The 16,728-nt window shown below is 37.0% G+C and overlaps 2 protein-coding genes across 5 annotated transcripts; one reads left to right on the forward strand and one right to left on the reverse strand.

Annotated features, from left to right (window-relative positions):
• Nucleotides 1–5,488: 5,488 nt before the first annotated feature.
• On the reverse strand, nt 5,489–6,733 carry c24h15orf40 (chromosome 24 C15orf40 homolog). Its single transcript, XM_056740641.1, has 4 exons — nt 6,575–6,733; nt 6,309–6,426; nt 6,110–6,237; nt 5,489–5,735 (listed from the first exon to the last, which is right to left on the reverse strand). The coding sequence occupies exons 1-4, from the start codon at nt 6,731–6,733 to the stop codon at nt 5,643–5,645; spliced, it is 498 nt and encodes a 165-aa protein (XP_056596619.1). The 3' UTR covers nt 5,489–5,642.
• A 480-nt stretch (nt 6,734–7,213) lies between these two features.
• Nucleotides 7,214–16,198, forward strand: glsl (glutaminase like). Of its 4 annotated transcripts, none has more exons than XM_056740636.1 (21): nt 7,214–7,351; nt 7,787–7,887; nt 9,673–9,788; nt 10,415–10,508; nt 11,365–11,500; nt 11,578–11,644; nt 11,721–11,833; nt 11,921–12,050; nt 12,198–12,262; nt 12,631–12,794; nt 12,922–12,980; nt 13,075–13,119; nt 13,201–13,259; nt 13,358–13,424; nt 13,509–13,559; nt 13,629–13,805; nt 14,201–14,332; nt 14,413–14,505; nt 14,591–14,652; nt 15,521–15,679; nt 15,764–16,198. In XM_056740636.1, exons 5-21 carry the CDS (start codon nt 11,379–11,381, stop codon nt 15,858–15,860), a joined length of 1,662 nt encoding a protein of 553 aa, XP_056596614.1. In that variant the 5' UTR covers nt 7,214–7,351; nt 7,787–7,887; nt 9,673–9,788; nt 10,415–10,508; nt 11,365–11,378; the 3' UTR covers nt 15,861–16,198. The 4 variants fall into 4 exon arrangements, with proteins under 4 accessions (XP_056596614.1, XP_056596613.1, XP_056596615.1 ...); XM_056740635.1 differs by having other exon boundaries at nt 9,721–9,788; XM_056740637.1 differs by having other exon boundaries at nt 9,721–9,788; nt 15,539–15,679.
• Nucleotides 16,199–16,728: the final 530 nt, after the last annotated feature.

Here is a 16,728-nt window from a genome sequence, read left to right on the forward strand (position 1 = left end):
GGGGTGAATGAAAACCATTTTCATGGGTTCACATCTACCTGAAGCCCCATTAAAAATATAAATGTTTCATGACTAAATGTTTGTTTAAAAATGGTTCTTGTATATGACTCTTTCTTCACTGAAACATAAAGGAACATATTCTGAGAAATGTTTTGTGTCCATGTCAATAGGGGACAATATTTGAATACCAACATTCTTCAAAATATCTTTGTTTTTGTTCTGCAGAAAAATTCATTTCAACAGTTGGTGCCTTTGGATTAGAACTCATGACTTTGCTATCACTCCTTAGCAGCTGGAACGTTTTGTCGGGTTTAGGGTAGCAATTCTCCAATTAGCTCAATTGTTGAAGACACATGTTTGCATGAACTCTAAGCTTAATAAGAAGAAAGGTTGCAATATCCAAAGCTTTTTCAGTGTTAAAATCACACAAATCAAAATCTGCCTGTGACATTTGCCTGAGGCCTTGGGAACACGGTGTCTCACAACAAATGAATTGCACAAACCTTCAGCTATTTTTAGCACTGCAGAGAGTTAAGGGGTTTAAAAAAATAACCCTTGTTCCACTGCCATGTTCATAGTCTGCGCTATGGGGCATGATTTGAGTCCCATATGTCTCCTTGGGATCCGCTTATGTCTGCCCACTACTGCACGTCTTCCAAAACCTCTGTGTATTTAGCCATGTGCCTCCTCAACTTCCCAAACTTCAGTCCTATAAATTAACCCCCTACAGGGTGTGACATCCCTCGCTGTTCTTCTGATTTACCAATCAATCTCTCTTAAAATTACAAAGGAAAGAACTAAAATTTATTTTGCTTTCCTATAGCTCAGTGGTAAGAGGTCATGGGTTCGATTCCAGATGATTGCACATACTTAGAAACAAATGTTTAGGAAAATTGCAATGAAAGTCGTTTTGGATAAACGTGTCTGCCAAATGCATAAATGTAAAATGAATGTGTAATTATAGGGTGTCAAGTAGAGGGTCCTGCGTTGGTCAACTGGTATTGAGCTACTATCCAAAAGTCATAGGTTCAACTCCAAAGACTGTTAAAATGTTGCTTGGAATTATTGTAAATTTTGTCTGGATAAAATGTCTGCTAAATATGAAAATATGAATAAATAAAAAGGATCAAATGCCAAATGAATAAACTTGATCCAGCGTTAAGGAAATCCAGTCTCAGTTCCAGTCCTATTGGCTAAACAGAAAAAAGTAATAGCGTGAGCAACAAGTTCACTTAAAATCCAATGCGCAAAGAAAAAACATTGAGGCTGGTTTAATATTTCACTAGATATTAATTTGTTTGTGCATCACATCCAGTGCAGCAAAAATAATAAATCAGTAAGCTATTTCTTAATCATGCATACAAAACAAGGCATAGGATTATCAAATACTAAGCTGCATTGATTGTGCACAAATTAATCATCGTGTCTGTTTTAAACATGGACTTAAGGCATTTTACTTTCATTGTTCTTTCGTTTATCAAAGTGGCAGTCAAAATTAAGCCCTGTAGGAAAAAAATAGGCCCATTGATTTACCCATTGATCAGAAGGCAACACCTCGGACCATCTTTCCTCAGAGATGAGCCAAACAAGGTACTTATCAGGTGAAGCCATCCTCGTGGTGTTAAACATCTAATTACATTCGTGTTGAAGGAATCAAATGAACCTCTCAGAGGTGACCACCCTCTCATGGGTCTTTCCCAAACTTTGCACTGTGAGCAATTTTCATTTCCTTATCAGAAGGTCATAAGTTATTTAAGCCATTAACACTAATGACAATGTTGCACTCCACTGCATTCCAAGCTGTCTTTCTTTTTTTTGTTAGACACAAAAGAAGATATTCTCAGTGGTTTTGTGTCCATACAATGGAAGTCAATGGATGCCAATGTTGTTTGGTTACAGACGTTTTTCGAAATATCTTCTTTTGTGTTCCTGCAGAAGAAAGTCAAAGAGGTTTGGAATGACGTGAGGGTAAATAAATGATGAGATTAAATGACAAAAGGCAACACCAAAGACCTTCCTAAAGTCTCATGTGAGGTTTAATATCAGTCTTGCATCCGGTTTTCTAGCAGCTGTGTGTATATTTACAGGCCACAGCAGAGCTGTTGCTCATGTCCCAGGCCTAAGGAGACAAGACAGAACACCAGCCTTTGATGTTCACAGGCGCTGAAATTTAAAGGACATGTCACTTACAGCTGTTTCCTACATCTGCCCAATTCCTCAATCTGACAGGCAGATCAACCTCGACAGCAAACGGCCCCCAACAAATTAGATTTGAACTCCGCCCCAATACTTAACATGTCATCTTTTTTTGCGTGTTACTTTTCATGTCAGTCGAATGTTTCGAGTGTCACTTGTGAACTTTTTTCTCATAAGCTGCCTCGCTTTGACAGACGTTAATCGATGGTCCTCATTTACTTTGGCAGGAATTTGCGTATACGGAGGATTGGCATGATTAAAGAGGCGAATAACAAGAAATAACGTTTAGATCACAGCAAAAACTCTTCAAAGGCCAAGTTTTAATGATCTCTGAGCTCTTTGGGCTGGCCGTCTTGTGACATCATCAGCTTCTGCAAAGCTCTTGTGAAGTCTAAAATGCAGTACGCATGTGAAACAGCATTAAAGTACCAACAAATTTCTATTTGAATCTTTGATAGTTGACTTGTGAAGGAGTTTGTGCTCGTTCCTTTTAAGTTTAATTTTATGTCAAAGTTTCAATTTTATGTTTTGTTTTAATTCAATGAGGTCCACATGTTTGTAATAATTAAACCAAGGGACGAAGTGGATTATTATCCTAGTATGAAAAGCACTGAGGCTATGAGAGGTCCTCACTAATTTATAGCTTCTAAGGTCTCCCTGTATGTGTTCGGAGCCCACACCAATTCTTTGAAGATGAATCCCTGTAGAGGTCTATCTGTTTTGTGTGGGAGTCATGAAACTTCATTATCTCCTCTAGATGTATGTGTTAGTCCCATATCACCAGTGAATATCACGTGTTCAGGATGTACAGTCCATATATAGACGGTCGGTAAATTTGGTGTGGGTGTGCCTAACACTGCATGCTCAATTAAAAACCTGATGGCATCAATAGGGAGTCAGAGATCATAAAGGTTAATATGACAAAGTGAACTTTCCCATAGTTGAACATTTTTCAAAATGGGAAAAATATGCAAAGAGTTCATGTAAGCGCATTTCTTTAAAGCGAATTTCTTACAGTCATGAAGCACAAAGAGAACAGATTTTTGTAAATCACCTAAAACCTAAAATTGCCACGCTTCATTCAACATGGATGGATTTCTAAAGCATTACGCAGAAATTTGTTCTGCCCTATGAATAAAGCCTGGTGATTCTAAGGCAGATGATCTTCTTTTTCCTCGAAGAAAGCCCTGGATTCAATTGATATTAAAGTACCGTCATCATATACAACTGAAGTAGCCATTTACCAGCGAGGAAAGTGTTGTTGTACATCTGGATTGTGTGGTGTAAATCCTTCATGAGTGTTACAAATAAAACCTTTGATATTAAACTGATTGTATGGATGTAAAAGGGTCTCACTTCAACACCAGTAAGTTGCTCTTGAAAGCCTGGGGGGTTTATTTAAGTGGTTAACATCTTGCTTGCAGAAGAGATTGATCTTGTACATATTACCAGCCTTAGATCTTTAAAAAAAGATAACAGTAATATTGAACACCAATGCAAACACGGAGACTTTATGTGTACATGTCCTCAAATTTGTGTAGGCAAATTACAGACAATACATTTCAAAGATAAGAACTTGGTTTGCTGAACAATACCATTTACCGCAGAATTTGTTTATCTACACAATATGGTTCAGATTAATTTGAAAATAACCACCGCTAACACCTAAGGGCAACTGTTCAATGAAGTAATCCTGCAACTAATTTATGTCATTATGACTTAAACCAACACTGATCCCATTAACAGTTCAGCGTTTAAATCATGACATATTGCGTGGCTCTATGATTTTTAAATAAGCGGCTTTATGAAATATTGGTTCAGTAGAGGAACGGCCAGGCACCATGTCATCCCACCCATCTTCATTTAGTAGATCTAAAAAAATACTTTTCTCAATTACTGGAAGAATTTCACCATCCATTGGTCATAAATCATTCACACAGTTTTATAATAACAAAATATTTCTTCATAACTGTGGTAAGGACAAAGCAAATCTGTTTAAAATCATTGAGTCACTTTATTTTTCTTACATTTACATGCATTTGGCAGACACTTTGGACTTACATTGCATTATCCTATACATTTATTTCTAAGTAAGTGCAATCCCCTGGGATCGACCCACCCTTGGCGCTGTTAGCGCCATGCTCTTACCCTTGAGCTACAGGACGTTTGAACTCTTTACGTCTAAAACTCAGTAAATGGGGGATAAGATCTGTTTGGTTACTGATATTCTTCCAAATATCTTCCTTGTGCTCTGCAGAACAAAGAAATGTATACAGGTTTGGAAAACCTGAGGGAGACTAAACAATGACAGAATTTTCATTTTTGGGTGAGCGATCCAGTATTGCCAGGTTAAAACCTGTTGCACAAGTCGATCATTTAATTCTGTAAAAATTTCCTATAACAGAAATAAGGTCCACATTCACACGAAACCAGAATTACAAATGTAAGACATCTCAAAAGCTGACACTTTTATCAACTAATATGTCATTTAAAGTACATTGTTATATGAAAATGAATTGAATGAATGAATGAATGAATATACAATAGAAATTGAATAAGTTCTCTGGGAACAAATATCAGAGATTTCTATTTATTGAAAGGTTATATTGAAAGACGTTATTAAAGTAGGAGGTTGCAGAGCTATGTCTGCATGATTAAATACAAACATGTTTAAGCTCTCATTGGCTTTTCCTCTCCCCTTCTTCTAATGGTGGGGGTTGGATCACCTCAAAACATTGCTTAATATTGAAAGATAGTGTTATTCTTCACTATATCTGAACCCCAGTAAGCAATAAAAACCAAGCAATGCAGTTTCACGTCTTATTTTACAATATAACTATTTTTGGGTTGCTCGTCACGCATATAAAGATGATCCTATAGCCTGAAGTTAGGCTATTGGCTCCTGTCTATTTTATATTTACTTCGAGCACAAATATACACTATTTGCATCTGTACAGTTAAATGCCAAGATAAATGTTTACTACATATCTGATGAACAATATAAAAGCACAAAATGGGATTACTAGAATCTGTTGAATAACCCATTTCAAGGCTCTTAGCTTAATAGAAAAGGTCTGATAATTATACTCATTAGGTTCTCCTTAATTATCCCATTTGTCAATGGTGGACTTCAGGTGCTGATGTCTCCAGTTTATATAAACAAGATAATTGCTTTAAACTTTAACATCTAAAAGATAAAAACCCACTACATCATTTCCAAAAGCACAGCAAGTTCTATAAAATCTGTCTTTACAATAAAAGGTTAAACTGATAATAAACTGATAATCAGGCAAAAATTATATCATATTTTTATTGAATGAATCTGAATACTTAAATCCAAAAATTCAGCTATTACACCAAAAGCTTTAAAAGTGTAAACTGTGACAAAATAACTGGGCACATAGCTTCATGGTTAGTCCATTTTAGTATAAACGTTCACAGTGGTCTCACCGGTTTACCTCCCTTCTCAGTCTCTCCAAAATGTCCTCTGGACTGACACTAGCTGTTACCTTGATCATTTTTTCTCTGGATTTGGAGCCCTGTAGTTACATTAAAACACATGTATTCCATTAGTCTGTACAGTAAAATAGACCCTTAAAATGATAGTTCACCCAAAAATTATGTCATCATTTACGCACCCAAACGTTGACTTTCTTTCTTCCGCAGAACACAAAAGAAGACATTCTGAAGAATGTTGGCAACACAAATGCATTGGTCCCCATTGACTTGCATTGGTTTTATGCCCATACAACAGAAGTCAATGGGGACCAACGATGTTCGGTTACCAACAACATTCTTCAAAATATAAGAATATATGAGGGTGAGCAAATAGTGAAAGAAATGCTCTTTTTTGGGTTAGTTGTCCCTAATAGATACTCTTTTGCCGTAAATATACAAATGTGTTGGTTCTGACCTTATCTAAAGATATGTCACTCTTCCTCAACTCCAGGACTTTGGATAAATAGCGCAGGAGCTCCGCGTTGGCTTCTCCGTCTGTCGGTGGTGCGGCAATTGCGACCCCCACCGCTTCACTTGAGACATCTGTCACAAAAATAACGATGATGCATTGACTCCTTAGATGAACGGTAGACTGATGCTTAAACATATCCAACCTGTGATTGCATTTTGTTTGGCGCCGGGTTTGGCATGTATTGCGATTGCAATTTCACCGTCTTTCACTTTTTTAACTGGTCCGGGTGATGTCTCTTGGAGTTGAGGTTTACTTTTTCCCTAAACCAAAATGATTTGATTCACATTAATCTTGAGAAATTACATTATAAGTGTGAGCATGGCGGTCAATAACTATAACAATGCTTCTGACACAAGAGATTATACATTATAGTAACGTATTAAAATAGTTAAATGTAATGAATCCTACCGTTTTGTTCTTTTTTGGCATCGTGCTGTATTTTGAGTAAACACTGGAAGATACGGAAACCCTATGTGTGATTTTCCTAACAAGCATGCGACTAAACAGCAGGCGGTGAATGAGGCTAAGCAAAGATATGTGTACAAAGTTGAGAGTCTGGGAATGCATGAGCTATTTTTTAAGAATTAGTTTCTTGTATTTTAAAAGAAGAACGTGACTTGGTTTACTTGAAACAACAACAACACGCATGACAAGCATTCAGCAAATGCGTTTGGAGCATCAATGAGGCGCGCTAAATGCGCAGAACACAGAAAGTCCTCTCCAGACTGTTTCGTTTTTTCTTTATATAAAAATCAAATCCTCTTATCTGTTACGTTTGCTGATGTATAATATGTTAAATGTATGTGACTACTTACTGATATACTTTTCTTTTTGTTATTCATTATTTTTTGTATTATTTATGTAAACAGTTGTAGTTACCTTGGAGTAGTCACAACATTTTTCTTGTCTATCTGGTACTATGGTTTTTGTTGCAGGACGTCCCTTTTGAAACTAACAATCCCTCCTCCAAGTTGCAGTTAAGTTCCTCCTATTTTTATCCAGCTCAAAACTAGCAGTTCACATTGAAACTCACTCTATGCACATTTGCCAAAGTGTTACAGCTGCACAGCTTCTAGATGTTAGACAAACACATCACTTGGATTTCTTCAAAAGCTCATTGATAAAGGAAAGTTTCACCATGGAGAACAACTTAAGCCAGGAAACAGAAGAAAATTCTTATCCCTGGTAAGAACTGCTTGACTCTTAAACATGCAGAAATTGGCTCTTTATGAACCGTCTTCCACTAGTTTAGAAAAATGTTTGGGTCGAATTGTAACCTATTTACACTTTTAAAACAAAATGTAAAACATTGCAAAAACACACTTGAATTAAGCACTTATACCTTTCAGGTAAGCTGACAACTGATAGCTGTCTCCGAATTCACACAGGTGTTTCTCACAGCTGAACAGATATTCTTGACTAGACTTGTCTTTAGCGGGGCACATTAACTTTGATCCCTTTTCAGTGTATTCAGAAAACAAATTTCCTTCTCAGAAATCCTCTCTAGGTTATACTTATGTAGTTTACTGCTGTGTATATGCCCAAAGTCAGGATAGCAAGAAAGCAAATTCAAATTCTAAACATTTGCATATACTTGCTCAAGCATACTTAAAATTGTAGTTTTCAGAGGACACCATCTTTCAGACGCAAATGGAGAAAACGTTATGGAGTGCTGGATGGAAACAAACTACTGGAGCCAAATAAGGATGACGATGCAGGAGGTACATGCACAAAACATTGCAAGAAAGTATCAATTTGTGTGGATGCACAATTTACAATGACGCTGTCCTCAATCATGGGCGTCGTCGTGGTGGAATGTGAAAGTCTTTCCATTTTAAACTGATCGTGGGTCATCTCCCACTTCCTTAATCTCAAGTCTAACCACTGCGAGAACAACTGCAACACTGATCTCACGTCAGTCTCAGGACTAACTTCAGTTTCGGGAGGACGAAGGGGACAGTTTTGTAGACGTTCACATTTGACTGGGTTTGTGGTCTGCATCTGGGCTATAAAAATGTGGAAAAGCACTGGGTGTGCTAAGGAAAGAAGTGATGTGGCATTTGTTTTTAGTATGACTGGATAACACATCAGCTATATAAAGCCTTAGAATACAAAAACCCTTTTCTCTTTCCATTGCATTTGAAATGATCAAAATAAAATTCAGTGTAAATGTACATACTTTTATATTCATCAATGATTGTCTAATGTGACTTTTTGTGAAAAGATAGATTTTTAAAGGGGTATTTCACCCCAAAATGAAAATTATGTCAGCATGTACTTCCCACTTGACATTTTAAACCTGAATGACTTTCTTTCTTTTGCAAAACACAAAGATATTTTGAAAGATATTGACATCTATTGTTTGGACACAAAACCAAAAAAGTCAAAGATGACTAACGGTGTTCTGTTACGGTCATTCTCCAAAAGATCTTCTTTTGTGTTCTGTGGTAGAAAGAAAGTCATGCAGGTTTGAAATGACGAGAGGGTGAGCAAAAGATGACAGAAATTTCGTTTTTTGGTGAATAAGCGCTCTTAAGCTAAAGCCAATCAATTTTTGTTTTCAATGTTGGGTAAGTTACTCTGAAAAGGTTATTAATTACTAGTTACTAATTACATAGTCAATAGTGTAAGAAGATTACTGTTCACTCTCTCCAAAAAGTATTTAATTACTTATAACTAATTACTTTCTACATCCTATCAATTAACTGACTAAAGTATAACAAATGTGAGAGATACATTAATCTATGCATTATAAAGTTAGAATTTTAATGTCAATTCCAACATTGTATACATTACACATATTTAGTTCAATTATATCCGATGTAACTGTGATTAAGTAATCCCTTACTTTACTTTTTTTAAAAGGAAAAGTAATTCAATTACAGCAACTAATTACTTAGTAAAGTTACACCAAACTCTTCACACAATACACAATGTTACAGAGAACCTTTACAAAAATGGTTCCTTAATGCCCCACAATGACCAAGCTAAAGGTGACTCCAGCAAGGAACAACTTTCTTAGACAGTGATGGATTGCATTCAAATGTGCCCTGACTTTGGTAACCGTATTTGTTTTATGTGGTCTTCCATTAAAAGAAACCTGATTCTGTTACTTTCACCCTTAGGCGAGCTGTGGGTGGTGGTTGGGATTTTGTCTGCATAACTTTGTCTGGTTTGTACCACCCTAGCTGAACAGAAATAAACTTTATGAGTTGAAACTGTCTTTAATGTTTTTTAAAGATCAATAACAAAACTTAGAAATTAAGATTTCCTTAAAAAAGGATTCAAACTGCCCTATCCTCATCATGGTGGTTTCTTATGTTAAAGCTCTCAACTCCAAAAACGTTTCTGAGGTTTTGGGCAGAAAGGACAAAACAAACCAGAACTTAAACGTAGTGTCCTAGATTCTATAATATCCCTAAAAATATTCATTGCTGAGGCAATGCTTAACTTACTTATCTTGTTCTTGCAAATAAGCACTAATCTTAATCTTCTCCTCTCTCAAGGAGGATTTTTCTCATCCTAAATGTGTATTCTCTCCCCCGCTCATTCAGAGAACGGAGAGATGAAAGATACCCTCCCAAAGAGGAATGCCAACCTTGTAATTTTGACAGGATCTCAGGTACGTGCTCTGTCCTGCATGACTCCCGTAGCCACTCCCACTCTTGCATAATTCATTATAAAGCAAACCTGGGGGCGGGAACAAAATTTCAACCATTATATTTATCAGCATCTGTTTCAATGCACCTCAATCAAAAAAAAAATTATAAAGAAAACATGAGAAGGTTGAGTTGGAAATAAAAGACACTTTGTGGATTAATTTAGCATAACGTGTCTGAACAAAAAGCAATAAGGACTTGACCCTCCCCTGTAATTCAACCTCACCCCTCCAGGCGTTGTTACTGGCGTTGTCAGCTGACATGTTGACATGAGAAAGTAATATGTCTCACTGCAGCAAGTCTCCCTGCAGTGCTAAGTACCTGCAATTAGTTAGACATCAAAGACACGTCTGGCACCAACATTAATTATTACCGTGTATATTGTATTTCATCAGGCTTCAACATCACCTAGATAAGCACATTCAATCATAACATAAAAGCTAGTTCTATTTTAGTAAACGCATAAATAAGAAAGTACCATAAAATAAAAAGGTCTGAATAGCCCACATTAATTCGCCTGTGTTTTTAAATGAGGTATATAGAGCTATATATAGATAACTATTCAATGCATTGTTTTCTATGTTACCAGGAAACAAAAACAGCAGGGAACATCGCATAAAACGTGCCACGAAAAACCTTTCCGTCCCAGAGGCCAGTCAATTATGTTCCCTCAGGATCCAAAGGTGAGAAGAGCAAAGCAAAACAACATGTGCAGTAATCTGCTGCACCGCACACGTCTGCTCCTGTTCGTTCCCTTTTAACTTAATGTACCTTTGTACTTTTGCTTCCTTTTGTTAAAATATTACAGTGATTGCAGTGCAGCGTTTTTCCTAAAACATTAAGGTTAGGTTTTTTATAACTCATATTAAGCTTCCAACCACTTAATTCACTTAATGCGCTTCATTCAAACTTATCTCTGTTGAAAAATATCATTATGAAGCACTAGCCTCTTCCATTAAAAAGTTAATTTTGTAGTTTCAGGCATTATTCCAATATGATTTAATGGTGTTCAGTTGGTTCCCATCTGCCAGATAACATCCCAGCAATCGAATCCATCACATACCAGTAGACACGTTATAGTTCCCATTAAAACCAATACTATAACCATTAAATCTACTAAAGAGTTCACCCAAAAAATGTATTCTGTCATCATAGTTACCCTCTTGTCATTACAAAACAGTTTGACTTTCTTTCTTTCTTCCCCAGAACACAAAAGAAGATATTTCGAAGAAAGATGGGAACCAAACACCATCGGCACCCATTCACTACGATTGTGTAGACACAAAACCAGTGCAAGTGAATGTGGGCCAGTTAACACCATTCTTCAAAATATCTTCTTTTGTGTTCTGCTGAAGAAAGAAAGTCATAGTCATCTAAATTTGTGGGTGAACGATCACTTTAAATTTCCTATTGTGTTTTAGGCAGGTTTCTATTGTGTTTTTTAGTTTGTTTTGCAGGGATGTGAAGATAAGTTTTGCTTCTGTAATTCATATTTTTTAGCTGAATACATTAAAACGTGTTAAGTATTCTGTTCCCAAGGTTTGTCATCCTTCATGAGCGCGAGCAATGGAGTTGTAAAACAGACAGCACCAGAGCCGAACAAACTTAACCCCACCCAACCATGGCAAAACTCTAGCCGACAAGAAGCCCTGCAAGGTCATTTCAAGAAAAAAGTGTGAGTCTGACAAGATCAAATAAAAATAGTTTTTTCATACTCATTTTGGCTTTATACTGTCTCTTGTCCACCAAAAGGGCTGCTGATGTCCTGTTCGATAGTTTTGCTTCTGGTGAAAGAGTCAATGCCAATCAGTTTTTTGAGGTACTGAAAATACTTCATGAACAGCTAAAATAACTCCAATAATGTGAAGTTACATAAACTGTCTGTTCTTTGACAGGCCCTGTGGAGCTCGGGAATCATACGAACAGACCCGCGGATTAAAGACTGCTACAGTCTGATGCGCAAGCTGCAGGAATCAGACGGAGCCGTTGACAGAAGCACCTTTCATAGGTCAGACAGGATTTTGGGAGCCGCACATTTTATCCACGTTAATACAGAAATGCCTCTGTTGCTAATATGCTTGAATGTTTTTGGCAGGTGCGTGACCGGCTTTGTGTCTTTCATTTTAAAAGCATTACAGGGAAGATTTGTTATACCAGATTTCTCAACCTTCGCGGAGGAAACGCAAAAGTTATTTATTAAATGCAAGCAGCTGTCTTCTGTAAAGGTGTGTCAAATATGTTTCCGTTGGTGTTGCTTTCATAGATGCTCGGAGATGCACTTATCAGATGCACTTAAAGATGTTTATTTTCTAATTGATGCTTTCTGCCAAATATCACGAAATGACTCATATCCCGCGTGTCTTTTAAATCAGGAAAAGGAGGATCTCAAAGGAGGCATGAAATGGGGGATTTCAATCTGCACAGTGGATGGGCAGAGGTATTTAACTATTTTCCATATTAAAAGAATCATCATTCACTCGCCCTCTTGTCATTTCAAACCTGTTTGACTTTCTTTCTTCTGCAGAAGATATTTCGAAGAATGTCGGTATCTGAACCCTGGCGGTACCCATTCACTTGCATTGGTTTTGTGTACAATAGAACTCAATGGGTACTGCCGTGGTTCGGTTACCAACATTCTTCTGCAGAAGAAAGAAAGTCATACAGGTTTGAAATGACAAGAGGGTGAGTAAATAATGACTGAATTTTCTTTTTTGGTGAACTATCATACTCCAAATGAACAATATCTACAAATTCAATTCCTTTTCCGAGTAAATGTGATGCTTTTTGTTTTTTTTGGTACCATAGACTTTCCTTAGGAGACTGGGCGGAAGCTTGTGTCCTCGGAGAGATATCCTGGGCTCTCATATACGGCCTCGCAGTGGACCAGCATGGATCGGACTACGTGCACAGATTTGTTGGGATGGAGGAATACTCCAAATATGAGTCACCATTCACCCTGACCAAGCAAGGTAAGGTCAGTCAGTTCAATCCACACATTCTGGTTCCATGATTTACTTCTGATTGTAGACTTGAATAGTTTGAACCACATTTTCAAAAATTTGGGCTTTACCAAACATAACATGCTTTTGTTTGCAGGTTTGCCCCATAGTCCACTTGTAGAGACAGGTGCCATCATCAGCACATCTTTATTACAGGTAGACTGTGTGAACAGCTCAAATCAACAACAACAACAAAAATTACTTTCACTAACTTTTATATTGACAGGCGATGTTTTTTTTCCTAAAACAGCTGTCAAGCAGACCCATCACGGAAGAAGAAGAAAAGTATGAGTCTGTAAGCTTAACTTCATCATCAACGTTTGCTATTAAATAAGAAAGAAAACAATCAGCCTCATCTCTAACCGTTCTCACACAGGTTTTGAATATCATCAGGAGACTGTGTAACAAAGAGCATGCCAGCTTAAACTGCACGAGGTAAATTTTCCAAATTGTTGTTTATATGAGAAATTGATTTCCAGATTGATTTGTGCCATCCTGTGTGTATTTGATGGTGATTGTTAATGCCATTGCAGTTATCAAAGTCTGCGAAAGGACATTATTCGCCTTGATGCGCTTTCATTTTACTTGAAAGAGAAGAAAGTAAGGATGATTCCGTGTGAGATTGTTTTTCTAAATTACGAAGAATATTACTAATTTACCTGCTTTTGATTTACAATATTTCAGTGCTTTCCTGAAGGTGTGGGAATCAACTCAACTTTGGATTTACTATTACAGGTAACTTAAGGAAGTAGATTTTTGATACAGGAGAATTCATTTAGAGTTTTAATTTTGCACACGTCTCAGTGTTTATCGACAGAAGTCACCTGCGAGTCCGGTGCAGCGTTGGCGGCGACTCTAGCCAATGGCGGCCTGTGTCCGCTTTCAGGTGACCAAGTACTGTCCCCAACTGCAGTCCGCTGTACCCTTTCCATGATGCAGGTGGCTGGCATGAATGATTACTCCAGAGCTTTCCATTTCAGGGTGAGTTGGAATTGCAGAAGTAGTTTGTGACTAAGCTTGTAAATAATGAGTCACAGTTGTTTGATGCATTTGAGGGTTTAGGTGCAGTTCCTTTTCATTTCCGCACAACTACTGTTCAAATTCATCTCTTGTTTGGAGAGGAGCATTACGATACTAATTAAATTGCCTTGATTCATGATTACACATTAAAAAAACTGGTAATGAAGTGTGAATTTAAGTATTAAAATGCTTGTTAGATTTATGTATTCCCCTACCGCCCTCTAATGGCGAGAATGCATATTTCTGAATAGGATCTCCATGAATTCTCAACAAGAGATTTCTTCATTTTTAAATGTATGCAGTTCCTAATGAACAAGGGAATTCTATTGCACCTTACGTGTCATTTGGTAATGTAGACGTCTGTGCCGGCCAAGTCGAGTCAGTCTGGTGTTGTGCTGATAGTGATTCCTGGAGTCCTGGGACTCATGTGTTGGTCACCCGGGCTGGACTCTAATAGGAATTCTTGTAGGGGTGTCCATTTCTGTGAGGTAAATACTGCTTGGATTCAAAGATGCAAATTAGTTTGATTTGCCAGAATAGTGACTAATAATTGTCTGTTTCGTCAAAGGAGCTGGTGTCAACCTTCCAGCTGCACAGTTTTGACATCAAGACTTCTTTCAGACAGATGTTGTCCTACAGACAGTGGAAGGTGGAGTCGGAGGTCTGGCTAGATGTTTCAGAACGTTAAGAATAAATGATTTTTTATATTTTAAGATACATTAATAGGTTTGTCTTTTGAATTACAGGGATACCAAATCATGAATGTTCTCTTGGCTGCTTACAGAGGAGATGTAGTGTCTTTGCGCAGGTAGGGTTGCCCAGATGCATAACGTTGATGTCCTTCTGAAACCCTGTATTTCTATTTTTCGTGTTTAATTTTTGCCATAAATCGTTATTATTAGTCACCGTTTATGATTGTTACTGGCTTTTGCCAACTTCTAACCAATGCAAATAATAAAAAACATGCTTGTCAACTTTGACAACACAGTATTCAAACATAAAAAGGACAGTGTTTTTTTTCCATTTCCTGAAAAACGGTGAATTTGGACATCCTAGGTTTCGGAAGGATTGCGGTGATGAATTACTGTATAACATACTCTCTCATTAGAGAACAGTTGCGAAATGTGTCACGCTGGCTTTTATTAATTATTTTCTCTAAATGTAGATACAGTACTTAGGGTTAGATATCTGTGAAATAGCAATGGATGTTCATTTCATAACACAATGTTAAACATTTTAGATATAGTTAGTGTTTGGATTGATTTTTACTTTTTCTTTTTGAAGTTTAACATGCTGAATACGAAAATCACATTAAATTCCGATATATCCTCATTAATGATATAAACTCAAAATTTACTTTAGCTAAATATACACTAAAACATTGACACTATGAGAAAAAAAATATTATCACAAAAATATCACCACAGATTTGTACAAGAAAGGTCGGGCGAAACAATAATTGGTTACACTATGTAATAAATAGTTTTACAATTATAAATCCAGGTCATCCAGCCAGAAGAGATTATATTTTGGATTAAGAAAACTAAGCCTATTAACATTTATTTTATATTTTATTTGCCCACAGAATCATACAACGTGAAATGTAACACTGTATTAAATACATTTCCCTAAAAAACAATCATGGAAAACTATATCAAAAACAAATTATTATGCAGACTTAATTCCTCTCTTAGGTACCTTCTCTCGGGGGCAGATGCGAATGCTGTGGATTATGATGGACGATCTGCGCTGCACGTCGCCGCTTCAGAGGGACATCTGGACATCATCAAGTTCCTGGTGGAGAATGCAGGCGCAAACTGCACACTTAAAGACAGGTACCGAAGATTGAAGTTATCAATGTTAGGCATGTAGCAGATACATCAGGACTAATCTATGATTTGCTGTGTTGATATTCACAGGTGGGGTAACACAGCTTTACAAGAGGCCGTGAGATGCTATCAAGACCCTGCCATCCAGCTTCTGAGGAAATACACAGACAATGAAGAGAGTTTGTGATGCATACATTTAGCCTTGATATTTACATTTTAAGGACACATTACTAATTATATGAATGAGTAGGAGGTTATACAGAGCAAAGGCTTTATGTAAAACATTAGTCATTTTTGTGTATTCTCCTGGCAACAGTCCCAGTTAACCACTCGCTGCTTATTGGGAATGACTGAACGAAACTCTGTTTCTTTAATAAATGCTTATACAGAAAGAGTCTGCTGATTCAACAGATGTTCATATTCAGACATTCTGCAAACATCTTGTTTATTTTATAATCAAAAAATCATTGCAAACTGTCGCTTTAAATTATAGTGTTGCTGTATCTCGACTAGTAAAGCATTGCATTAGCGGGGCAAAGGTCATGGGTTTGATTCCTATAAGGAACAAGCAAACTGTTGATAAAATGTTAACCTTAAGCACTGTGTATTGCTTTTAAATGGACAGTTCATAAAAAACAATTCTTAAAACAATATTTTCACCCTCATGTCATTTACAATCTGTACATATATATGTATTTAGAAATGTCTTTGTTGTTGTGTCCATCCAATGAAAGTCAATGGGGTCCAATTGTTGTTTGGTTACCAACATTCTTCAAAAACCAAAAAATTGTGTTCTACACATCAAGGACTTTCACGCATGGTCAAAATGACACTAAGGAAAGTACGTTACACTAAATAATACATTTTCCTTTCAATTTTTTGAGTGAACCACCACTTTAAATTTATGATATTGCGCAATGTAGCCATGTTTCCATATATAGACTAGTTATCTAGGGAAGAACAACTTTACACTGTCCTATATCTCCAAACCGACCTCTGGGTCACCTCTAGCCCACGCATGTGAAATTCCTGCAGTAGACACGTTACATTACATT

The sequence above is a fragment of the Triplophysa dalaica genome, chromosome 24 (assembly GCF_015846415.1).
Source record: "Triplophysa dalaica isolate WHDGS20190420 chromosome 24, ASM1584641v1, whole genome shotgun sequence".
Lineage (NCBI taxonomy): Eukaryota > Metazoa > Chordata > Actinopteri > Cypriniformes > Nemacheilidae > Triplophysa > Triplophysa dalaica.

What these genes read in the sequence shown, in the direction of transcription:
- glsl (XM_056740636.1), top strand. Translation starts at nt 11,379, where the DNA reads ATGAGCGCGAGCAATGGAGTTGTAAAACAGACAGCACCAGAGCCGAAC. An exon ending in ATGCCAATCAGTTTTTTGAG is followed by an intron (nt 11,645 to 11,720) that starts GTACTGAAAATA and finishes GTTCTTTGACAG; the next exon opens with GCCCTGTGGAGCTCGGGAAT. An exon ending in AGCAGCTGTCTTCTGTAAAG is followed by an intron (nt 12,051 to 12,197) that starts GTGTGTCAAATA and finishes CTTTTAAATCAG; the next exon opens with GAAAAGGAGGATCTCAAAGG.
- c24h15orf40 (XM_056740641.1), bottom strand. Translation starts at nt 6,733, where the DNA reads ATGCATTCCCAGACTCTCAACTTTGTACACATATCTTTGCTTAGCCTC. An exon ending in TGCCAAAAAAGAACAAAACG is followed by an intron (nt 6,427 to 6,574) that starts GTAGGATTCATT and finishes ATTTTGGTTTAG; the next exon opens with GGAAAAAGTAAACCTCAACT. An exon ending in GTGACATATCTTTAGATAAG is followed by an intron (nt 5,736 to 6,109) that starts GTCAGAACCAAC and finishes ATGTAACTACAG; the next exon opens with GGCTCCAAATCCAGAGAAAA.